The 27,158-nt window shown below is 25.7% G+C and overlaps 2 protein-coding genes across 7 annotated transcripts in view; one reads left to right on the top strand and one right to left on the bottom strand.

Annotated features, from left to right (window-relative positions):
* Positions 1–1,675: 1,675 nt before the first annotated feature.
* On the bottom strand, positions 1,676–21,487 carry LOC100214839 (dnaJ homolog subfamily C member 8). Its single transcript, XM_065793399.1, has 9 exons — positions 21,335–21,487; positions 17,581–17,682; positions 17,436–17,492; positions 9,713–9,779; positions 9,518–9,612; positions 6,145–6,219; positions 3,299–3,390; positions 3,086–3,161; positions 1,676–2,278 (listed from the first exon to the last, which is right to left on the bottom strand). Exons 1-9 carry the CDS (start codon positions 21,398–21,400, stop codon positions 2,153–2,155), a joined length of 756 nt encoding a protein of 251 aa, XP_065649471.1. The 5' UTR covers positions 21,401–21,487; the 3' UTR covers positions 1,676–2,152.
* The window catches only part of LOC100197590 (adenylate kinase 9), a 91,578-nt gene continuing 85,834 nt past the window's right edge, over positions 21,415–27,158 (top strand). For 2 of the 6 annotated variants that reach the window (XM_065793396.1, XM_065793394.1), the window contains exons 1-3: positions 22,804–22,933; positions 23,918–24,035; positions 24,113–24,169. In XM_065793396.1, the coding sequence (XP_065649468.1) occupies positions 24,145–24,169 (25 nt within the window). In that variant the 5' untranslated portion in view covers positions 22,804–22,933; positions 23,918–24,035; positions 24,113–24,144. Of the gene's footprint in view, positions 21,508–22,803; positions 22,934–23,917; positions 24,036–24,112; positions 24,170–27,158 lie in introns of those variants that run through there. The other 4 variants (XM_065793393.1, XM_065793398.1, XM_065793395.1 and 1 more) reach the window with 4 other exon arrangements.

Below are 27,158 nucleotides of genomic sequence, written 5' to 3'. Positions count from 1 at the left end.
GTAATGAAATACATGAATGTCCTAAATATATTAAAACTTAATATGCTTCAAATATTATTATTTATGTATAAATATAAGAATAAATTGCTGCCAAAAGTATTTTCTGATATTTTTACATCGGCTTTTTTTTACAAAAATACAATCTTCGGTTAAATACCAACGACAACAACTTTTAACTACAAACGAAATTACATCTTCTTAATTTCTGACATATATGCAAGTATGTTCGTATATATGTGTGTGTTTATGTGTATATGTATATATGAGAATGTATGCATATATGAGTTTTTATTCTTCACGTAGTACTTTTCAAAAAAAATACTTTATTGTAAACTTACTAAAGCCACGAGGGCTTTAAATGTTATTGTAAAGGGGCTCTATGAAAAGATTGTGGTGACACCACAATCTTTTCATAGATTTTCATAGACTCATTGATTTCGTGTCGTCCACATCTTCTTTTAGCCCCTGTCTGTTTTATATATATATTTTTGGTGTGACGTAAAACTTTCATTGTAATTTTATTATTTTATTTTATGAACACTGAAATATTAAAAAAAAATTAACAAAAAGGTCTATTGGAGCCATCCATAAAGGATTAAATCCATAGGTTCAAAACAAGTTCTGCACATATTCTCGCGTCACGATAAGGAAGGAGGCGTAAGCTTTCTGGTTGAATGCACTTCTGCGGTGCTCTGTGTCTACAATTGTCTAAAAAATGGTGACGTCCTTTATGGACTATTCCTTGTTTGTTTTTAATTTATCTTTTTTAGAAACAACATTCCAAAACACTGGATTTAAGTAACTTAAGTAAATAAAATAAGTTAAAACTAAACTATAGGTCATTCTATGCATTAGCTCGACTCTAAACATATCGGATCATCGGGTATTAGCTTGACTTTTAACTAGGGAGGTCCCGGATAAACTATTGGGGCCGGATAGGTAAATTATTCAATATCCGAAGTCTGGCCGGATAAAAACTTTATCCGGTTTTTCATGTTAATGTACTTTGAAAATTGAAAGAAATCTAGAAATTTTATATTTTTAAATAATCTAATGTTAATGGTTTCTAATCAATACTGAGATTATTATTATTATTAAAATACTACTAAAATTATTTATGCGCAACAAATACATCAGTTTATTACTTATTTATAGTTCTTTTACCTTAACGTGTAGAAATTAAGATTTCTCAACATTGAGATAGCCTTAATAGCTTTTTCTTATAAATAATGAAAACAATCTTCCGAAAATACAGAGGATGCGGTTGGTGCTAGTAACTAAAGTGGTAATTCTTTTAGCAGTGGAAACTTCTCTTCATGTTTCCAATGATTATGCAGTGGAGGTGTGGAAAATGACTTCAGATCAGATTTATTACATCCCCTGCTTATCTGGTTTCCATATAGAATGCAAATCGGCGTGAAATCACAACTATCATTAGTTTTAAAAAGCTTACAAAATTCGCCATTTTGAAGGTTTATCACGGTTATATTTTGCCATAATAAAATATATAATTTATGATTTGAATTATATTATCCGTCCGGATAATTTATAATATGCGGGTATTCGATATCTGGTCAGATAATAAAAAAATGTTATCTGGGACACCCCTACTTTTAACATATCGCATGCTAAAAATATTATTTTCTGATAAACAACAGAGAAAATACACTAGAATTACGTGTCATTAAAAAAACACCAAATTTAATATAAATTGTAGAACGTTGAAAGATAAACGTATTTTGTCAAAATTTTTGATTAATATCTTTATAACAACTTTAAAGAAAATAAACGACATGCATCAGTATTCATATATAGTCGCTTAAAACCTATTTTAAGGGAAACAAAATTCTTTAAGTGTACAATATATCTCTAGTAGATACAAATCCTGTTCATCAGGTTTATGAAAAGGTTACCAGCTACAAAGCTTTTTATCTAAAATTTAACAGTTAGTTTCCATTTTTATCATTTTAAAGTTTCCGTCAATCTTATATCGATTATATCTTAATATCGATTGGCCGCCTTCAACCGTAATAATAATTGGTCGCCTTCAACTATATTAATGATTTGTCAATATCGGACTTACTGATCAATTAAATACATAAACCATTTTAATTTAATGTTAACATTCGGCAATAGTTCTACGGAAAAACTTTTACATTCGAGTTTCAGGTTTTAAAGATGGGGGTTTGAAAGCCTTCATAACTTTTTTCTTTTTCGCTTTTTTAGCTGCATTTTTTTGAAAAGATCTCCAATCTTCAACACGATTAGTTCGAGTATCCTGAAGAAAAAAACAAACAGGTTAAGAGCATACTACTGCGTCCATTAAAAAAATATTAACAATTGGCTAAAAAATTAATTTTATAGACTAATGTATTAAAATAGGTTTTGATGGTTTCTATAGCTACTAAACTTTAATTTAATGATTTAAATTTTTTACATGTGAATACTAACTTTCTATTAAAATTGTTTAAAGATTTATGGTATTCTTATTTTATTTGTCAAAGACAAAATAAGAAATTCTTGTATGAAGCAGATAAAATAATACCCAGCTGTTACTTATAAATTTAATAAATTTTCTAAAAAAATCTAAATTTTTATACATATGTAGATACTGCCTATATCCTTATTTGTACATCCACGTGCAATACTGAAGTTTTACTATTGAGTCGGAGTCGTGATTTTATTTAGCGACTCCGACTCCACAGCCCTGATTTATGTGATCCCCATCTGCCCCTATTATAGTATGAAATTTTTTATATTTAAAATTTGAGTATTGTGCTTGAAATACAAAAATAAAAAAAAATAATTAAAGAAAAGACAAAGGCTGTCTAGAAGAAACGGAACTTCAGAAACTACTGAGGTAAAACCCTCATAGATAAATTTTATAAATAGCAACATGGATAGAAAATTAGAAGACAAAATGCTAACTGAAAACTGATTAACTAAATTACAAGAACAATGATAAAATTAATAAATCTATTGATAAATTTTTAATATTTATCAAGAGTACTTATTATCTGACATGTAAAATAAAGTGAATGATAAAAATGGTAAGTCCACCATAAATAATTAAAATAGCACTAACATCCCAATTTTTTTCAAATTCTTTCTGTTTTTTTGCTTTTTCTTCTTCTTCCAATTCATTTTCTCTTTCTCTTTTTCTTAAAAAAAAAAAAAAAAAAAAAAAATTATATTATTTAATATCACCATCATTATAATGATGATGATCATCATTATGATGATGATTATCATATTATTATTATTGTTATAACTAGTAGTAGTAGTAGTATTTACTTACTTTTCTTGTTGATTTCTATCTACAAGTTCCTGCTTCTTTATATCACTATCTGCAAATAATTTAGCAGTCACTGCCCTTTTCAATCTGTAGTACTAAATAAAAATATTAACTTAAATACAGTTAACAAAATATAAAATAAAATACTGTTACAACAAAAGTTTGCTTTATATTTATATTCATATTAATGATGTGCCAGGTACCTGGCGATTTTTTAGGTGTGCTGGTTTACATTGAAATTATTGGAGGTGCCTGGTAATCTTGGAAGTGCTTGGTAATTTTAAAAGTGCCTGGCAACCTAGAAAAAAAGAAATAGGTGTTGGTTACCCGGTAACCCCTGTGGTGTACCAGATACCCGGCAAACATACATAAATTACAGGGTAACCATTATCTTCCAAGATTGCAGAGTATCTGCAAAATTTACCTAGCTCTTTCAGAGTTAGCCAGGCCTTTCAAAAAAATAGCAAGCAACTACAAAAATTTCAAATTACCTAGCACAAAAAAAATATCGCCAGGTACCCCGGCGCATTTCTAATTCATATATTATTATTTAGTATGGGTGATATGCTCTTACTATTTTTCTTCAATAATTTCGTAACTAATCAAATTTAAAATACAAAATCTTATGTAATATGACAGTTAATAAATTGTCTTTAATTTTTGAAAAAAAATCCAAAGATTTGATTGAATTATTTTCCTACTTTGAATTTTTATTCAAGTAAAAGAATTTGTCAGTTTGCTGTATGAGTAAAGGCTGTAAAAAACCTAAATATGTTATACCATTATTATATATAATATAATTATATGTAATATATATTATATGTAATATAAATATTAATAAGAGACAATATTAAACCTAGGACAAGTTTCTTTTAAAGACCTTTAGAAACAACTTTGTTGTTGTTGGATGATAAACGTAGCAGAGTATTCAAAAATTATCTTTAGAAACTATAATAGAAATCACAAATACTTTACATACTGCATACTTACTGTATATATATGGCCCAAGTAAAAAAAGACAAAGCTACTTTGTAAAAATATGCAACAAAACCTAGGGAAGACAATGTTAGAACCTAATAGATCAACTTAGATTGAAGAGCTGCATATTACATTTTCAGATTTTTATGATGTCAAAACATTCATTTCAGGGAATGAATTGGTAAGTCGTAAGTTGATAACTATGATTTAATTCTTGATATAAATAACTAAAGAAGTTTGAATTGTTATTGGACTGTTACTACAAGTCTGATGGCAGACACCCATCAATTAAACTTTTCATGTTTTTCAATATATTCTATAGCATTTGAAAAATATTTAATGGCATTTGAACTAAAATGTATTAATTTTAAGCATTTGATCTAAGTGCGGTTTAAGCAACCACAGCGACAAATATGGTTTGAAGGGGAAAGTACTTATGAGAGTGGAGGAAAAAGAACTTTAGGTTTCATTGATATTAATTACAAGTTTATTGCAGTTAGATGCTAAAATGCGGTAGTGGTGTAGTGGTAAAGTGCTCGCTTTATAAGCGAGAGGTTCTGAGTTTGATCCCCACCACGTCTCTGGTAGTACCGCGCTCAACTTGTTTCTCGGCGCAGCGGCCTTGTTCGTCAAGGTTCGCGTTTCCGAGTTATAGAGTTGAGAGAGGGTTATAACCACTATTAAGTAGCCTCCTCATCTGTAGTGGCCTTCTCGGCCTTGGGGAAGTGAATAACAAAAAAAAAAAAAAAAAAAAAGAATAATCACATAAAAGAATTTAAATACTGCATTTCTCCTTGAATTGTTTATCTTGATGAACCTTTAGAAACTTTAGTGGAACATCTCTCCCCCAGAGTTACACATTTTTGTTGGTATTACTTCTATGCTTGTAAAACTATAATTTTGTGGCCATATGGCTTAAGTCAAACTATATTATGTTTACAGGTTGGCATTTTTTGATTTAAATGGTAACAATTTAGAGACTTTTAGATAAATATTCAAGAGGTTAACCTTTTAAGTGCAGCCTCTATACTACTAAACATGATATTTCTGATACCTGTAGTTAATTTGACTATGAAAAGTTTTCAATTATCAAAAAAAAAAGAAAAGGTTTTAGGTTGATAATTAAAAAATGCTGAATCAGTTACAAATTTAAATTAAAAAAAAAAATTGCAGCCTTGTCTTCAAGAAAAGTTCAACTGTCAATTAAATATAAGCTGGAAAAGCCATATTTTAGTATGTCATCTTTCTTTAACATAGTCAGTTTGGACTTGGTGTGCACACCAAGCAGGTTGGAGAAAGTGCACATCACTTTTAAGTATACAAGCGATACAAGCATTATTTGGAACACAATGATTATACAAACCAGCTTGAAAAAAGTGTGAGTTTGGTATAAACAGTTTAAAGTAATCATTTCCTTTTTTTTTCAATTTTTATAAAATTACTGTTGTAATTGTTAAATTTATTGCTATTTTAAAAGTATTACTACAAAATTCTATAAATTTTATTTTTAATGTTAAATTTTTTGTTATATTTATTGGATAAATGTGTTTAAACATTCATCAAACAATAGGCCTTAGTGGCCTAAGTATTTAGCTGGCAGTGTTCTGAAGTGAAATGCTGTGGTTCAAACCCTTAGGCTTCCAAATTTTTTTTTAAATCTTTTTTGATTTTTTAAAATACAAAGTAAAACATTTTTGAAGTTCTATAGATATTTTTACTTTTATAAAGTTTAAACTTTACCAAACCCAATAATAATAATTAAAAAAAAAAGTGGTCTCAGAAGAACACAAAATAAAAAAATAAAATTAAAGAAAGAAAAATAAGAAATAAAAATACAAAAATAAAAAATTTTTAACATTTAAAAACTCTACCTCTTCTGGTTTATCGTCTTCAGGGATTGTAGCAAGCGGTGAAATCTTTTTGGCTTCTCTACGCTTATCAGCTAACTAATTTATAAATACATATACATACATATATTATATATCATATACATACATATATACACATTAAGGTGGTTCAATAAAAAACTTCTTTTTAAAAATAGCCTGCTGCACTTAACTAAATGTGTTCTATATAATACAAAAACACTAGGTTTTAAATATTTTTGAATAAAAAATATTTTTAGGGGTGTCTCAAGACCCTTAAAAATTTGACATGTTCATAATATTTTGAAAAAAAAAGTTTTTCTAAAGTATGTCAACCTGGTACTCAAAAGAAGCGAAATTATATAAAAACTTCAAAAAAAATAATCAATTTACAATTTACGCCTAAAAACTATTGTTATAGTTTTTTATAAATAATTTTTTTAAACATGTTTTTCATGTAAATTGATTAATATTTTTGAAGTTTTTACAAAATTTCGCTCCTTTTGAGTACCAGGTTGACATAATTTAAAAAACTTTTTTTTTCAAAATATTCGGGACCTGTCAAATTTTTAAGGGTCTTGAGGCACCCCTAAAAATATTTTTCATTCAAAAATATTTAAAACCTAGTGTTTTTGTATTATATAGAACACATTTAGTTATGTGCAGCAGACTATTTTAAATAAAGTTGTTTTTTGAACCACCCTAATACACATAGAAACTAATACAGATTCAGGTTGACAGAATACAAATACTTTCTTTTCATTTTCTTTCAATTTTCGAAATATTAATTTTAATATAGACATTTTGCTGACAGTAATAAAATTATTAATAAACAAAACACATTTTTTATGTACTAAAGAATTCACAGGTAACTACTTTAGTTTGACACAATCATCACAAGACACCAATTACAAAAACAATTGTTCTTCATCTTTTTCTGAAAAAAGGTTAAAGTGGGTAGGATTGAATATTCATGGAATATTACAAGAATATTTCTTTGTCCATGAAAGTCCAAATTAACAAATAGATTTAAATTTGGAAAAATAAAAATATTAACATTTATTGAATTATCCCCACCTGTGCTCGAATATGCGAAACTAAAACAAACAAACATTGTTTGTTGTTGACAACTAACAATGTTTGTTTTTAAATCATCATTTATGCTAACATGGCATCAGGCTCAACCTTAGGTAATTGAAGGCCCAAATACAAAAAATATAAATAAACCACTAGCTAAGAGTAAAGAGGCTCATCAATCAATGATCAAGAGGCTCATCAATGGACTAACACACAAGAGGAAACGCTGAAATTGTAGAAAATGAACAAAAACATTAGTATTCAAACCACGATCAAAGCATAAAGCATCAAAAGAAGATGAGACACTATCACTAGAAAACTATACACTAGAAAATATTTGCATAAATCCTTCAGATCAATTTCAGAATCAGATGCATCTGTAAACACAATAATCAAATCTGGAAGCTGGAAATGTGATTTCGTCTGGTTCCATTTCTAATTCTTGAGCCATTTCTGAACTTTGAACAGATACCAATCCATTTTCTTTATATTTCAATAATTTGAAAGAACATCAACTACAATTTTACGATTCAATCATAATTTTCAATTATGATTGAATCTGAAACAGCTAATTGAAGTAAATAAATAGTACAATGGATTGGAGGAATTTCAAATAGATTGCTCCCACTTACCATATTTCTAGCACCATCTCTTACAAGAAGGTATCATAATTCAACTTAAATTTTCCATTTTGGAGCATAACTAGGTAAGTGGTCATCCAATCCACACATAAAACATATCCTTTTTTTCTTAATTTACTATCCACATACTTTCTAAAATTTCAAATGTTTTGGTTTTTTTTTCTTCTACTAGATACTCTTTAGGGTCATTTATTCTAATATGGCGATGCAAAAGTGTTGAACCCAAACGTTCTTGCCTAGCCTCCTTAGTTCCATCTTTTATCATTTTTTACAGAGATTATTGTTAGGATACAAATCACTTGCATTATATATTTTGTATAATAACCAGATAAAACTCTTTGTTATTAAATTTAAAACTATACATATTGACAAATGACAACATATAACTGTTAATATAACAACATATAACATATAACTGTTATACACACGTATTTGATATCAGAACATTTATCTGCATTATATAGATGTTAACTTTGATTTAGCATAGATACAGTGTATACATAATATATTTAAATTAATATTGCATTGTAAATTCTCAATGTAAAAATTGTTAGAATCCAAATGCTTACTTTGAAATGTAAACAATAAAATAACAAAAAAAAAAATGCACAATACAGTATGGAAATTTATATAGAAACTAATTTTAAAGTTATTGATAGTTAATTTTGCAATTAACTTTTGAATAAAAACAAAAAACAAAAAATATAAGATATACAGACTAATATGCAAACATTTAAAGCAATTTTTTTTTTTGATTTACACATTATTTTATGCTTTCCCAATTTGATCACAAATAAATTAGTAATTTATGTTTTCTAAAAAAATACTCAATATTCTTAGTTCATATTTGTTTAAAGATACCAAGCTGTTATATATTTAAAAATATTCAATTTTTATTTATAAAAATAACATATTATTTATATGAGTATCTTTAATGAAAATTATAATAATACTGTTTTCCTTGGCTGCAGAGAAAAATATTCTGACAAAATTTTAGGACTCAAAATAGGCTATAAATTCTAATTATAATGCCTTTTGCCATTATAAATAATTGTGTATGCAAAAAACAACCCAGTAAAAACAAACACCTTTGCTGAACTCAATACTATTTACATCAATGTTACTTTTCATAGAAAAAATAATATTTAATATCTCCAGTATGTTTTACAAATCGGCTGGAAATACATATTCAGTATCCGACTGGTTATGTAAAGATTCATATGCAGTACAGCTTTAACAACTTTTAACATAATTCTAACAGTTTTTTTTGAATTCTATCAACTTAGTTGAGAAAATGGTACTTATTTTGAAACTTTATCTTTTTAGTTTACTAGTACTTTTGCTAAACAAGATTTTAAACAAGAATTTATTGGGTTTATCATACATAATACAAAAAAGAGTTGACTACTTCCAATGTAAAAACAGAAAAACTTTTTTTTATTAATTATTGTTCATTTGGTTTGTGTTGAGTCATTAATTCTAAAGATCTATTACAGCATAAATTAATATACTTAAAGCATATTGTTTTGTTATACAAATAGAAAAAATATTGACATATAACAATATACATACTTATACGATGTAAAGACGATAATAAACAATTAAAATAGAATAAAAAGATCATATTTGCTATATTAAAAATTAATCTAAAACTTTCTAACCATTCTTTGAAAACTAGCTTCAGCTTCTTCAAGTAACAACTTTATTTTTTTAACTTTATCGGTATCTTGTAAAGTCTGATTAGCTGTGCTGACAGCTAAATTTTAAACAAATAAATTAAATATAACAGATTTGAGCACAGAAATAACAAATAAAATAAAATATTTCTTCTGATCCCTGTTATTAAAAAAAATTACCATCAAATGCCTTTTGTGCTCTCTCTTTGTCATTAGGATTTTTATCTGGATGTACAAGAATTGAAAGCTATGGAAAAAGATCAATTTTTATTAAAAATAGGTTATACTTTATATTCTCATTTAAATAGTTGTAAACAAGTCTACTATTATTATATTCTTTATTTTAGTTTTGTCAACTGGTAGGATTTTAATTTATATTATAATTAAAATACAAAAGTAAACACCAGTACATTTTATTATATTCTTCTTTTTCATGTTTAGCTTTCACTTTGAAAGATTAAGAAATGTATTTCTCCCAGCACATAGCACCTCTATCACATATTTGGAAATTAAAGGAACTCAAAATGACTAAAACAGCTTATTTTAAGCGCCTTGAGCACAAGACTAACATGAAAATTTTTAATGATTTTATTTTTCTAGGACATAAATAAATATATGAACTTTTGATTAAAATGGTATGGTCCCCCTCCCCTCTTCTGAAAATAGTATAACTTACATTATACTATTTTTAGCAATACAGACTTGATAATTTATTCAACCGCGTTTTATTTCTAAAAGTTTTAGTACACGATGTCATTGATTTTTGTTTATGTAAAAGATCGATTATGTAAACAATCATTGACATCATGTACTTAAACTCTTAGGAATAAGACACGCTTGAATAAATTATCGAGTCTGTAGATTGCAAGGTTGCAACATATTATGCTGATTTTTTGGCCTACAACAAAATGGAGAATTTATTTTAATCAAAAAATTCAGCCCAAACATTTTTTTTATCATTCTCTTTAATATGAACACAACATGTCTCAGAGGTTTGGGATCCCTTTAAAGATATATAATGTCTATTTATCTTTCAAAAAATGTATAGTTTTGAGGTGCAAATACGATGCCTTCTATACTATAAAACGTTTTGATTTTATATTTAGTGAGATTTTTTGGTGAATTCCTGAAAAATATGGTCCTGGCTAATTTGTTGATAATTTTTTATATCTTCAAGATTTTTAAGTGTTTGAGCACTCTATTTGTATCTATTTTCCTTATAGAATGCATCTCTGGTAGTTTTAAGTCTTAGTATTTTTTTAACTCTTGCAAAGCCATTAAATCAAGTTTTTTATATATAAAAAAAAAAAATTAGCAAAGTCTCGTGACTTTTACGTCTGTCATTATTGGTATTTCATTTTCTTTTTAAATAAAAGAGACAAAATCTCTATTTATTTATCTTTCAGAAAATATACAGTTATGGGGTGTAAAAACAATGCCTTCTATCCCTAATATATCATTTTCAGTATAGTATGTTTATTTTTACTATTTACAAATATTATATATAGGTGCAAAAGAGGTAGAAGCTTCAACTTCCTTTTCTAGGTGTAACATATTATGTGACTTTGTGTGTTTTCTTTGTTAATGTTAATATTATGTGACTATGTGTGTTTCTTTTCTAATAAGGAAAGTCTGTTTGGCAGCTTTTTTCTGCTTAGACTGGTGGAGCTCTTGTGGAGCTCCTGAAAGCAAAACAAACTTTGTCCACAGAAAGCAGTCTGTTCCATTTTTCATCTCTGTTGTTGTAATTATCAACATTTTCAACAATTATCAACAACTATCATATTTTGCATTATATCGACAAGTCTCTCTTCGAATTTTATTCACATATTTCTCAAAAACTTTAAATAAAGATTTAGTATACCAGTACTCAGAGGTGCCAACGAGAACAAGAGCCTTCACGCCTTTAAAGCTAGTCTTTTATCAATTTTTTAGTTAAACCGCGAAAGCTAAATAATAATGCAATCTCTTAGTTCAACAGCAGCTTTATTCAGAATGGCACTTGTCACTTCTGCTTAATTTGGTGAAACATCACTTATTGTAGCCATAATAGCAACGTTCCTAGCATACACATCTATTGGAATTTCTGCTGCTACTTTACTGTTAAATTGCAGTGGTTATTTTTTGTAATAGCCACTAGGTTTAAAAATTGAATTAAAACATGAATCAAAACTTGCATCAGAACTGAGTTCATTTTTATAATTAGACTCCATTGATTGTACTTTCCTTGTCGTTGTTTTTTCTTCTGTCAATCTTAGCTACCTGCAAGCATAAAAATATTTAACTTTAAGTGAAATTAATATTATTAATTCATAATAAAAATATCTTCTAAATTTTTTAGATGTAAAGTTTAACCTTTCTACTAAACTTAATATCCTCTGTCCAAAAATAAACTTTCTTACTCCAACCAAGTCTTCCAAAAACATAAAATACTCAAACTTATCTATGGCGGATCTTTTATTATGTCTTAATTCTTTAAATCTTATATGTTTTTCAAATCTGGTATGCTCAAAAGTCTGTTTTTAAAACCTTTTCTGGTTAGCTAAATATTAGCAGAGCTTCTTTTTACATTACTCTTCAACCCAGAATACTGTTTGTCTAACTTTGTGAGAACATTTTTTAGTTTAGTGTCACTAATAACATCCAAACTTATCTTTATGTAGGGTTTCCTAACCTTCTTCAAAGTATATTTACAGTTTAGTTACAACTACATTAATATCAAAGTATACTTACAGTTTAGTTATAACTAAATTAATCTTTTTGATAGTTTTAGGTAATTTAGATTGCAGGTAAGCTTGATGTTGTAAATTATCCATGCCTGTTAGAAGTTGAATCTCTAAATACAAGTTTTTTTTTATTGAGATCAATTTTCCTGATTTAATAAATAATTTCTTTTTTTAATTAGATCTCAGCTTATATTTTTATATTGTAAATAGTATAAATAGCATGTTATATCTTAAACATATAGTATATTCATATGGTCTTTTATAAAAATTGTAAAATTGTAGTGGTAACAATAATAGATATTTTTTTATTCAAAATAGTTATTAAAACAAGTAATTTTCTTTCGACTTATACATACATCTCTAAACATTACTATAAAATTTAAATACAAATATTTTAATTTAATTTTTGTAAAGATTTTAAAAGCAACATCAGGCTGTGTTTAAATTTCAGTTGATTTAAAATGTAAATTATAGTATTTTTAGGGGAGAAAAAAAAAAATCATACCTTTTAATCAAAAACTCAGATACTTATTAACGTGTAAGAAAAAAAATTTATTAAAAATATTTATGTAAGTCTTGCCCTCAAGACGCTTTTTAAAAAAAAGCTGTTTTTAGTCATTTTGAGGTACCTTTTTTTCTCCAAATATGCCCTTTGAGGGCAAGGAAAGTGTGATTCAATTGTTCTCAAATTTTTTAGGAGTTAGTTTAAACATTTTGTTTCAAATCTAGATAGTTTGGTTTTTTAAATTCCATAACTTTTTTTTCTAAACACCCCTAATATATATATATATATATATATATATATATATATATATATATATATATATATATATATATATATATATATATATATATATATATATATATATATATATATATATACACCTTGTACAAAAAGTTAAAACGCACTTGTTTTTTTAACATATATAATACTTTTAAGAAATAATAACCTGATAAATTGATGAGATGTACTCTATATTTTATGTTTATTTATACTATGACTATAATTTATTAATTTAGAGAGAGAAAAAATTGTATGGATATTATAAAGGAGGTGGAGGGTGATGAGAAAATTAACAGAGCAATTAACTCCTTTCAATTTTTTGAAATAAATTTTAAACAGACTTTGATAAGAAAACTCATAAGATTTATTGAGGGATTTTTTATTGAAGTCTTTTGCATTTTTATCACTCAACAACCTGTTAGTGTTAAGATATTTCATTTGGATCCCTATTCTTATTTTGTTTTGAATAAAAACTGCAACTACGATTTGATTCAAAATTTAGCACTTTTCAACTGATCCAACCTTGTCAAAATATCATATTTTCATGGGTAAAAGAGCTGTTTCGTAAAAAACAAAATGGCAAGTCATTTGAATGCATAAAATGAAAATAAGCAATAGAGAAATTGGCATTATTTATCAACTGGTAGTGTCAATAATAAACCTTGTACTTGGCGTCTGAAAAAACTGACAGCATGTGATGAAAATATTCTTTACACGCTAAGCTGACATAACCCAAAAGCGGGAGTATCAACTTTAAAGGCAGAAATCAATAGTTTGCTGGTAGACAAAACAGTTAGTTAAATGACAATAAGTAAGTTATTATGCAAGAAAGAACTAAATTTGTTTTATGGTGTAAGATGATGCCTTTGTTTACGTTAGATAAAGATAATGCCTTTGTTAACATTAACCGATCGCCAAAAGCGAAAAAATGGTGCAAAGAGCGTTTAAACTATTCAGTGGTACAATGGAAAATGATTATCTTTAATGACGAATCAAATTTTGAAATTATTAACAGAAAAAACAAAAGATTTGTTCATTGCAAAAAGACAGAAAAATATTTGAAGCAACACCTACTAAACCGTATTTAAAAAGATGGTGGTTCTGTCGGCATATGGAGATGTATATCAGGCTCAGGTGTTGGATGTCATAAAATACATGAAGGAAGATTAAACCAGTATGAGTATCGCGACATTTTGGAAAACACGCTTATCCCTAGTCGCATTTTGTTCCAGGCTGATCAAAACTGGTTATTACAACAAGACAATGCTCCATGCCATACAGCACATTTAATCACTGATTATTTCCTTAAAAGTAATATTTGATTCATGCCTTGGCCAGCACAATCACCAGACTTAAACTTAAAAATTGAAAATTTATGGAGCTGGATGGATTATCAACTAACATAAAAGAAAATAACTAGTCACGAAATGCTCTAACAAGAACTGACCAAACTGTGGCTTGAAATACCAATAAAGATGATTGAAAACTTAATTGAATCAATGCCAAGGCGAATACAAGCATCAGTCTTTACAGGAAGACGTGCGATCGCACGCAATTATATAAATTTGTTTTAACGATTTGACCATGGCTTTTTACATATTCTCAAAATTTAAAAATGCGTTACAAAAACTTACTTAAACTTATCTAAAAAAAAACTTTAAAAAAGAAAAAAAAATCTTGAAAAAAGAGAAAAAAAAAAAAAATTAACTAAAGCAAAAACACACACACACACAAAAAAACTCAAACTAAAATTCTTAGTCTATTTAATTTATGCATTAAAAAACCACTTCATTCTTTGTTTTAACATTTGTACTTTGTTTTTGTTTTTTAATGTTTAAAGATAAACATTTATTATAAAAAATACATAATTATACAAGTAAAAAAAAAAACAACCGTTTTTAATACTTATTATAAAAATTCATTAGAAGTGTTTTTTTACTTCATTAAAAAGTGTTTCGATAATATAAAAGCATTTAAAATCAAACTTATTTAATTGTAACGGCTTTCTAAAACATTTGTCTTTTTTTTATCAACGAAGACTTTTCAAATGTATTAACTTTAATTATTCTTATATTAAAATTCGTTAAAAAGACTTTCGTTGTCGTAGAATGTCATCATTTATAAAAACAAAACAATTTTTTTATTTTTTATAATAAACGTTATTATAAAAAATAAAAAATTGTTTACTTGTAAAAATTGTATAATTTTTTACAAAAATTGTAAAAAATTGTTATTATATAAAATAAATAAAAAAATATATACAATATATATATATATATATACAACCCTCGTCATTCGGCAATGCCGACCTGAAAGTGTTTGAGGTCAACAATTTTTTGCTGACCTCATTTCTATGTTTTATGGTCAGACCTTTGTATCAAATAACTTTTGGCAACCTGATGCCGACCTCTATAAGATTGAGGTTGGCAAATTATTGCCGACCGCATTTTTCCTAATTCCGAGGGTTGTATATATATATATATATTGTATATATATATATATATATATATATATATATATATATATATATATATATATATATATATATATATATATATATATATATATACACACATCATAAATAAACTATATCAGCTAATTAAACTTTTTTTGTTGGCAATTTTTTTAATAATTAACTACAACTATATGTTTCTTATTACGTCACTAAGAGAGTTACTAATACAATTCACATATCATCCAGATCATATTTTAAAAATCCAGAATATATTTCCCCTTATTTTCCACTTAGTTTTGCTTTTAGCTGAGTTGTTTCCTTTTTTTTTTCCTAAAATTTTGTATGAGTGACAAGTGAAAAAGCTTAAAAAACAAATATATTACAAAAATATACACCTAAACATGCATGTATGGAAAACGTTTTCGATTTCCGGAAAAACTAAAAGTTGAATAAAATATCTGGAATTCTAAAAATATCCGAAAAAAGATAATCCCTGAACAATTACTACAATACTAATACTTTTTCGCTAAATTGTTAATTACTTTTAATGTGTCAATATTAGAAATAATGTTTCTTCCTCAAATTTAGTAGGTTACACCAGATTCAAATTCAGTAGGCTCCATCAGATTTTAATTTACATTTTGTTCTAAACAGTGTTGTATATATGTTATGGTTTTATTTATTATAAATATATTCTTTTAATTTTATAATTATTTATTGCCATGTTCAAAAGTGGTGTTACTTCGCAAACATGCCAATAAAATAATGCCACAAAATAACACTAACTTAAAATAGTTGACCTATAAATAGATTTTATGCTTTTATTTTATTTTAGGTTTAAGAGGTTGTACTTGGCTTACCTACTTGTTGCCTGCTATTAACTGTTAACTTTATGTTGTATAATTTATTTAAGAAATATATAATACAATACAAACTATAATATTATAAATTATATTTTGTACTGTATTATATATTTTGAATTGCAAATTAATTCGTTGTTATTTTAAATCATAACATAATTTGTATACCTTAAATTTTAAATAAAAATAAAACATGATTAATTTATGTTGCTTTTTTTTTAACCATTTTTAATTTACTTGTTTTACATGTTGTTTACTGCTGGCATTGATGAATACCTATACACTTACTGAGTCCTCTTCTTTACATCTTCTCAGATTAGCTTTTACTACCAACTTCTCATAGAAAGCCCATATATTCAACCCATTGAACATTTAGCATCTACCAAGGATGTCTCTTTATTGTGCTTGGCATTTTTTTTACCTTTGACTCTGTCCTCTGTCTCATTAAATCTTTTATTGTTCCAATTACATTCTTACAAGTCTTGACATTCAGCAAAATCTTATTCTTTTAATATAACTGCTCTTTAAATAATAGAGGCACCACTGATACAAAACATGACATTTTTTAAAATCTAAAATTTTTAGGCTATTGACAGAACCAGTCTCTCTAAAAGCTTTCACCAAGGATACTGCTCTTGAACAGTGAGGATCCTGCTACTAAACAGAGTTTTAGAGTAGCATCTTTAATAGGAGATAACAGAATGAGTTGGGTAGCTTTTGAGGAGGCACAAGTAAAAGCCTGTGAGCAGATTAAAGATCTAACATTTATTAATTTAAGCAGTAAACAATGTAACATAGGTTCATACCTACACCAGTCTTTTAAATAAAGGGGTATGAGGCTGGGTAACAACAACTTCCTCAACTCTTAAATCTTTGCTTAGGAAATCTTCTATGAGACAGTAATGGATACAATTTACATCTATGAAAGATGAGTTTTAATGAAAGCCCTATTACAGAAGAGTAATTTAAGAAAGAGTAAGCCTCTCCTAAACTTTGCTAAAAAAGGAGTTCACAAGACAGCAGGACTATTTTTACCCTATACCAAAACTCTAACTTTTTAAATAAACATGTATCATACCTTTTTATAGGCTTTCTTAATTTCATCTGGGGATGCAGTAGGAGGAATATTGAGTACCTATAAAACAGTAAATGAGAAACAAAGTTAAAGCTTCATTTTATTTATCTTAGTTTGATAAACTCCTTTTTATATATAATAACAGCACCTCATAAGGATTCAAATTCAAATACTTTGACCCTGGTTTAACAAGTCTTTCAATCTGAACATCACTCGTCAATGTTTCATCTCTTTTTTGAATTGCTTTTACCTGGAATAATAAAAAATAATAATTGGAGGAAAACTTTAAGAAACCCATACGCACACACACGCTATGTATATATATATATATATATATATATATATATATATATATATATATATATATATATGTATATATATATATATATATATATGTATATATATATATATATATATATATATATATATATATATATATATATATATATATATATATATATACACACACACACACACATATATCTAGCCTTGTATTAAATTAAAATACTCAACACATTAGCTTAAATTAACATCATAAAATTCTTTTTATTTTTTCAAGGCATTAACTTTTTTAAACTACCCCAATATAATAAATTACTGCAAAATGAATTCAGCTAAAAAATTAATTCAATCAAAAAATAATATGTAGAAATGCCATTATGGTATGTATATTTCCATTTAATTTTTTGTTAAATATTAAATAATTAAATTAAGTTTTACAAGTTTAAAAAATGTTTGATATAAGCTAATTTCTTTCGCTTCTTGAAATTTGTATGAATGAATTAAAAAATGTTATTTTTTTTGAAGAATTATTTTTTAAATTTCTAATTGTGGTTTTGCAACTAAAAATAATTTTTTATTCAAAAAAAGTTAGTAAGTAACAAATAAAAAAAATTAAGTTAATTTATTTACTTTATTTATTAAAAGTTAATTACTTTGTTGGTGATTTCGTTGTGAAAGCAAAGATTATTTTAGGCTCCCAACTACCATTTATTGAAAAAGTATATATTGCTGCACTTTCACTTGCCTTATAAAAAGGATTTTTTGTGCAAACTTTTGAAACAGCCTCAAAACATGTTTACAAGAAATTTAATTTTAAGTTAAAAAAAAAAGTTTAGAAAGGAAAATTGAAAAAAAATTGTGATAAACATGAGCTAAGGCGATATTATATAAAATATAGTGATAATAATATAGTGATATATATATATATATATATATATATATATATATATATATATATATATATATATATTTATATTATAACACATATAATATTATAATTATTGACCAAAATATATTATAATTGACCAAAAAAAAACCTTGCATTACTGAAAAAATAAAGCAAGTACACATGAAATGGGCCCTGGCATTAAAGACTGGAAAGATAAGGACTGGTCAAGTCTTTTTTCAGATATGTCTACCATTCAAATATTAGATGACAGAGTTCAGACTGTAAGAAGAAGACGAGGAGTGGAGTAAAGGGAAGATTGCCTCCATCAGACAGTAATTCCCCCAAAAGATCATTGCGTGGGACAAATCATTTGTACAAGGGTCAATGAATGCAGTAATTAACTAAATTGCTCAGTATCCTTTACTGGTTTTTATTAGCACTGCTTAACTATTAGAAAAATATTTTAATAAAAACAAATTTTAATATATATTTTAATGTATATTTTAATAAACATTTTAATTAATATTTTAAAGTAGTAAAACTATTAATATACAATTTTTGATAAAATAATAATTTAAATTATTAATAATAAGTTAATTTGGTGCAACTTTTTAACAACAAAGATAAAAACTAGGCTGTTTAATTATAAAAAGAGTGAACAAAAATTCTCTTTAACATCTTTCCTCTTTTAAACTTTTTGCTTTAACGATCTTTTAAAATATTATAGGTTTCCACACAGAGATTTTAAGTAATTCAAATTCTAAAGTGCTTTACGTTGAATGAAAATCTCAACATGAAAGAGCAAATGATCATGCTTCTATTTAAAAAATAAATTTAGCGTGATGTACTTTACAAACCCTTATGATATATGTTTTGAATTACGATACATGTTTTGACTATTTTATAGTCATCTTCAGTTGGGTTTAAAAAAAACTTATTTCATTTTATATACAAATATTTTACGGTAATAAAGTATAAATTACATTTTTTTTATTATGACAAAATAGGCAATAGCAAAAAATACAATAAAAAAGTTATTTAATTATTTAACAAAAAGTTAACGACTAATAAAATGGTAACTATTATGTGAAAAGTAATATTTTTTAATCACTTTTCACATAATGGTTTTTATTACCTAAGAATATCTGTATACAAAATTGATAAGCTTTTTTAAACTCAACTCAAGATGACTATAAAATAGTCAAAATTATTGTATTGTAATTTTATTTATTAAAAAATAAGTAGCCACCTCAACTGTAGTGTCCCTTTCAGACTTGGGGAGGTGAATAACTGAAAAAAAAAAAAGGGGGAAAAAATTAGTTTTTCAATTGTTTTATTTATATTGTGCAAAAAAGTATTGCCTTCTATATTTCTATGATTGTTGTTTAGATATCTAAATTTAATAATAAATTAATAAAGTTACAGAATTTTAAATGTTGAAATAAAAAGCGCTCCTCTAAAATTGTTTCTATTTTTGCAAGTTTTCTTTTTATAATTAAAAAAAAAGTAAAAAATGTATATTATTTTAACTGAGCTTTTCTAATACCTTTTAAAATAAAGGTTTGACTCTGATTTGGGTCCAAGTATTTGTTTACCAGTTCTGATTCCATGAAAAAGTTTACACAATTTAAAGTTGAATAATTTTATATTTTCAAAACTTTTATTAACTAATTAATCCATCGGTATCGACATTGGCCTTTTCCTATCCATCGGCATTGGTGTAGGCCACAAACGTGCAATTGGTACATTATTAATACAAATATAGTTTAATATTTTAAACACTATTTTTAAAACCTAATTTTTCCAAATATGTTTTTATAACATTTTCTGATTACAGCGCTTTTCATTGTTTAAAACAGACTTGAACTGCTTTTATTGAAATAAAATGCTTTAACTTTTAGAACATCATTTGTAATTGATATCAAATTAGGAAAATAACAATTTTTTCCTTTCAACTTTTTAAAAATAAAACACCACAAAAACCAAATTTTGTAAATAAATCCAAAATGTAGTCAAAATATTTTTAAAAAAATTAGTTCTTGTAAAATTGTTATTAGTATTTTTAATGGTATGGTTGCAAATAACCCCTTTACAAGCCATACTATTGCTAAATTATTATTCTTAGTTTTAAAAGCTGTAATTGTCTTTACAGACACATAAAGTTGCATTACACCTCCAATAAAGAGTGAAACACCAACCAAAGCTTTTAGTTAAAATAAATTAAGTGTTTTAAAAGTATATATTTATGCAAATAATTGTTTGACACCTAGGTAAAAAAAAAGCAGGTTTTCTTATTTATTTTTAGTTACCTAGTTATTAAAATAAAAACCAAATAAGATTACATAGTAAAAGTTTTAAGACAAAACATAAACAGAAAATTAAAAACTATAATTGCTTTTAAAGGTTTGAAATAAGTGAAGAAGAGAATCAAATATATTGTTACAGTCAGCTACTTTATGATTTTAAATGTGTAAATAGAGCATTAAAACTAAATAAAAAAAAGTGCCAAATAAAAGCTAAACATAATACAAAAATTAAAGAAAAAATTAGAGTGGTTTTCTACACAATGATATACTCGTAGCAAAAAAGATGTTTTTGTTTCACAAATAATATCAGATATAATAATGAGTATTTAATAAGCTTACTAACAAACAAAATTCCTTTTTTTTAAATTAAATTACATTTATTACGATTTTATTTCTTTTAAATAATTTTTCATCAGGAAACTTACGTCATCAATGAAATTTTGAAATTTCTGTAACTTGTTATCTAATTCACCAGGTGTAACTGAAGCCATTTTGTTTATTTTTCGTGAATAATATAAACCTCTATATACAAATTCACGAAAATCTTAGCGACTATCGCGACGCAAAACTTAACGTTAAAAAAATAAACAATCTTAATGTAAATTGATTTTTTTCTAATAGTTTATTTTACTAACCTAATTTTGTTTTAAAGCTAAATTCCGCAACTAATTTAAAATCTTAAAATAAAATAAGTATTTATGCAAAAACTTAAAAGGAAACAGAACAAATAAAGCCCCCTGTATGGCCAAAATAGAATAAAGTGAAAACAGCAATAACAACAACAGTAACAAAAAATAAAGCAAATAAAATAAATGAATAAATAATAATAATAATAATAATAATAATAATAATAATAATAATAATAATAATAATAATAATAATAATAATAATAATAATAACAATAACAACAATAATAATAATAATAGTAATAATAGCAATAATAACAATAATAACAATAATAGTAAAAACAATAATAATATCAATAATAATAAAAATGACAATAATAAATTTAAACGTAATAGTTTTTGATAAAATTCATAGTTTTATCTTACAGCAATACACATCTTTTATTACTTATAACATAAATATTTTTTTATTTATTATTGTATTTGTGGTATTGATGTTTCGTTGGTTGCAATGAGTTTGCAAATAAAATATTTTTCCATAGGGTATAAAGTTATGGTCTTTAATTTGTTTTGTTGCAGAGTTGATAAAAAACCATAAAATGTAAAACCATAGTTAATAAATTAATACATTTTGTGTTACGACAATTATTCCACATATATAAGAACTTCTTGTAAATTGAATGTTAACCTAATTGCCAGAATAAACAATTCCTTACCCATTTTAAATGGGTAATTGGTTTTAATTAGTATTTACACTTCCACATTGTAATATTTAAAAAACTATTATTATTATTTAAACCATTATTCACTGATAGAAATAATGTATTATAATAGATATAAATAATTGATAAAAGTATTAACAAAAGTAGTAATACTAATAAAATAGATATATTGACTTAATATACCAGAATTAACATAATATAGCTTAATATATATTTACATTAAAAGTTTTTTAATGTACTAGTAATTGACCTCTTAGATCTTAAAAAATCTTAAAGATATCTGCCATATCTTTAAGATTGTTTGCCAATTATAAAGTATTATTAGTTTAAAAACTTACCATATTATCTTCTAGCATACTTTTTAGCAATATTTTACAAAGTACGATCTTTAGTTCATGTTTTTCTAGCTGTTTTTTTTAAAGCATGATTTTATGTTAGTAATTGACAGTCTAAAATAATTTTTTTTTAGTATTTTACATCCCTTGCTTTAGTAATTGACCATATGTTTAATGAAAAAATGAAAGCAATAATATTTTTTTTTATTTCAGTGAATGCAGCATTGTCAAGAATATTTTTGAAGTGATGCAACACAAATACAACATTTTATTGTAAATGATGAATAAGCGTTTATTTCTGGTATAAGATATCACCCCCATTGAGAATTAAAGTTTGGATGGTGGGTTTTCCTTTGTATTTGTTCCCTTATATATACAAACTTATCTTCCTTATCTGACCCTGATAAGAAGAAATGCCACTCTTAACCATTGTGGCTGTCTCATAGCCACCAGCCACAATTTATAATATTTTGCTTGAAAAATGGCTCCCTTCATCCTCTACCATTACAAAGTCATTTTTTCTCAGAGTAATTGTGTCTTCACCTAAAGAATCTTTATACCAAACAGAATTTTCACCATTGCTAAGCTCATGAATAGAAATAGATGAGTTTGAATCAGACACTTCATACCTTTTCTTTTTCTTGATTTTTTGCTTACATTGCTTTTTCCTTGTTTTTCTTTTTTTCCTTTTATTCTCTTTACTTTACTTTCTTTCATCTGAACCTAACCTATTATCATAAAAGGTACTTAAAATAATTACTTTTATAATTAACTTAATTTTGTGACATCTTCTTAGCAAATTGAAAAAGAAAATATAAAAAATTAGACAAGACTATAGCACATAAATATTTACTGTCAGCCAATGTTCAAAGCTATCAAATGTTTTCCGCCTTTATGTGTGTACAGCCAAATAACAGGAGAGGAGTTTCTCCCTTTTTAAAATTATTTTAACAATTTTTCTTCTAAATGGTCAACTCATAGCATATGGTCAATTATTTTCTCATTTAACTTAAGACTAAATACAAAGAACTGTTAAGAGCAATTTTTTACCATAAACAGTTTACAGTCATTAGTATTGCTTATATATATATATATATATATATATATATATATATATATATATATATATATATATATATATATATATATATATATATATATATATATATATATATATATATATGTATACTTTATATTTGTTTATCATATATGGTAAAAAACAACTCTTAACAAATGCTGTTCTTTTTTTAATTAAGAATGTTTTTACTAGTATTTATTTAGTAATTAGCTGTAAGTATGAAAATTATTTCGTTAATTTTGTTTAGATTTCAGTTAAGTTATTTGATTTTTGTTACTTAAGAAGTCAAGTTTGACTCTTTATGTTTATCTTCTTATATGCAGCAACTAGAGAATGTTGAGCTTGATCCCTTTAGTGATGATCAGGTAAATAATATCACAATGTAGTTTATTATGAATCGAAAAATAAAATTTTTCTTTATTTTTGTTTTATTCATTTTAAGGCTGAGTTAAATTACTTGAAATCAAAGCCAACATGTTTTATAGTACTAGGAAAACCGGTAAAAGTTTTTTATTATCATTTCTAATTTCTTTATTTTTTATTTATTTATCTATCTATATATGTATAAATGTGTGTGTTTATATATATATATATATATATATATATATATATATATATATATATATATATATATATATATATATATATATATAAATATATATATATTTGTATATGTGTGTGTGTATATATATATTATTTTTTTGTTATCATTTTTTATTAATGTATTTAATTCAAATATCATGTACATATATATAAGCATAAGGTAAAATAAATAAAGATAAAATTAAATAAAGTATAAATAAAAAGTACATATATAGCCATATATAACAACGCATCACTCTAACAGTTTTAATATTCTGTTAACCAATCCAACAATGAAATTTCTTTTGGCACACTGTTTCTTTAAATTGATCTTAGAGGTAGACAAAATAGGATCAAAAGATGGGAGCCTTATTTCTAAAAACATCCGAGTGAGGCTGTAATATTTTTCATATCCAAGAAACATTTTTGCACATTTTTTATAAAAATATCGTAGGTGTGTTGATGTTCTTGTGCTAAAACTGTTCCATAAGGAAGCATTATATAAACATATACAATGTGATTGGAATATATTTTAAAATTAGTTAATCTGAATCAGATGAAACATCAAATAAATTGGATCCGCATGTTTTTTGTGCACTGATAATTCACATTTGTTCAACATCTAAAAAATAGTATAAAATTAAATTTTCACATATCAACAATACCAATATAATATAATATATATTGGTAATGCATATTTACTTTAAAAAATAGATATGCATTACCAATATTATTACTTATCAAAAAAAAGATTAATTTTTAAAATGTATTGGATCAGTTTGCTTAACATCATTTTTACCCGAGGTTTTGTGTTTTGATTTATCACTTTCAAAAGCACCTAAATAAATTGGCTTATTTATATATTTTTAAATGCACCCATCAAAAATTTATAAAAAATATTGGAAGTATTCCTACCAAGAATTCATACATACAAATACATAAATTCACAGAGACATTTAAATTTGCCATGATATTGAAGAGATTTTATTTATAGCATTTTCAAAAATAGTAATGATTTTTATATAGATCATTAACATCACAGCCACCCTCTTGAAGTATTCACTGAAATATTTCTTCAGATAACACAATATCTGCATTTGCTAGATCATCAGGTGTACAAAACAAAGGAACTTTTCTTTGCTCACCTTCAAATAATGGTATTGCTTTCAATGGTATTGTTGATTGTGTCAAGCTGTCCAGCCATTGTGAAAGAAGAGCTAGTTTTTGCAAAATGACAGCTCAACTATATCGTACAGCCTGGACTGTGTCCAGATGGAAACAGTTCAAGAGCATTAAGCTCATGGAGCACTGCATGAGTACTATTTGCTAATTTTATTTTTGGACCATCTGATGCAAGGTGTTACTTTGCATGCCAAAGGTTTACAAGAATATGAAATCTTAGGATGTTAGATTTGTAATTGGTTTATATCAACATGTTGGTTAAAAGATTTTGGTGTAGATATATGCATTGGGGCTAAAGGTGAAGAACAAAGTAGAGATAGTTGCTCATTACTTTTAACAGCTCGTGGTTTAACAAATAGTGCTATTAAGGCATCAGAGTATGTTCTGCTGGTGAGATATTCCAACGGCTGCATGCATTTATTAGGTGGAACTCTGAATAAATTATAAAAGAACTAACTTTATTATTAAATATTCTTAAAAAACACAAAAACAAAAAATTAGAATTTATAAATACCTGAAGTTGATGCACTTCATTAATCTCTGTGCACCAAATTTATTAACTTTAAATGCATATCTCAAACTGTTCATAGTTTGCTTAACTATCATCATTAGGTACAATTTGCAAAAGACATGCATCAAATGGTTGGTCTTTCCACGCAGCTTAAATAGGTACAACATTATCAACTGACGATGAGTTCCAATCATCAATTGAGTAATCTTCATAGTCTATAAGCTTGATGTCTTTTTCATATAATATTTCCACATGTGTCACCAAAATATACTATGTATTTCATTCTATCATATATATATATATATATATATATATATATATATATATATATATATATATATATATATATATATATGTGTGTGTGTATATATATATATATATATATATATATATATATATATATATATATATATGTATATATATATATATATATATATATATATATATATATATATATATATAAAATCATTTTTACAGTTGTTTAAGACTCCATTTTTTCAAATTATTAGACAAATATACTATTTTCCAATATTTATTATAATAATCATGAAATATGTTTACATTGCAAAAAAAATATTAGTAATAATTGTAAATAATAGTAACAACAAAAAATTAACTTTTTATTTTTCTTACTATTTATAAATCATAAATACAGAAAAATACATATTAAAAAATAACCATAATATAAAGGTTATGTACTTAGACATAGTTTGAATTACAATATGGAATAATGATAAATCTTTGCTTATACGGATAACAAATACACTTATTTACTAGAGTGAAGTTATTTATAAATGTTGTAAATTTTAAATAAATACCTATACCAAGCAAAGAAGTTTCTTAAGGTGCAATTGTATACAAGTTTTTATTTATATTCTGTAGCTTTGTAATGGCACTGTTCTGATAAAGGTCTGATTTTATGATGAAATTCAATAGAAATAAATTTAAAAAAGTTCTTCAAAATTTCTAATACTTTTGGCATTTGGTTTAAGCTTAATTTACAAGGAAGACGTGGAAACTCACAAACTGATGTAAAATAGAAAAGCATAATTTTTTACAAACACCAAGGCGCAGCAAATGCCTTAATTTTACTTGTTGTTGACCATTGTGCACTACGATTTTCATTCTAACGAAATATTTAGTTACATTGTAACTATATAGTATAAAGTAAACTATTAGCATTACACAAATATTAGTTAAATTAGAACAACAC

This window comes from Hydra vulgaris, chromosome 03 (assembly GCF_038396675.1).
Source record: "Hydra vulgaris chromosome 03, alternate assembly HydraT2T_AEP".
Taxonomy (NCBI): Eukaryota; Metazoa; Cnidaria; class Hydrozoa; order Anthoathecata; family Hydridae; genus Hydra; species Hydra vulgaris.
The sequence above is the reverse complement of the archived record's forward strand: the minus strand, read 5'-3'. Positions and strand labels throughout refer to the sequence as shown.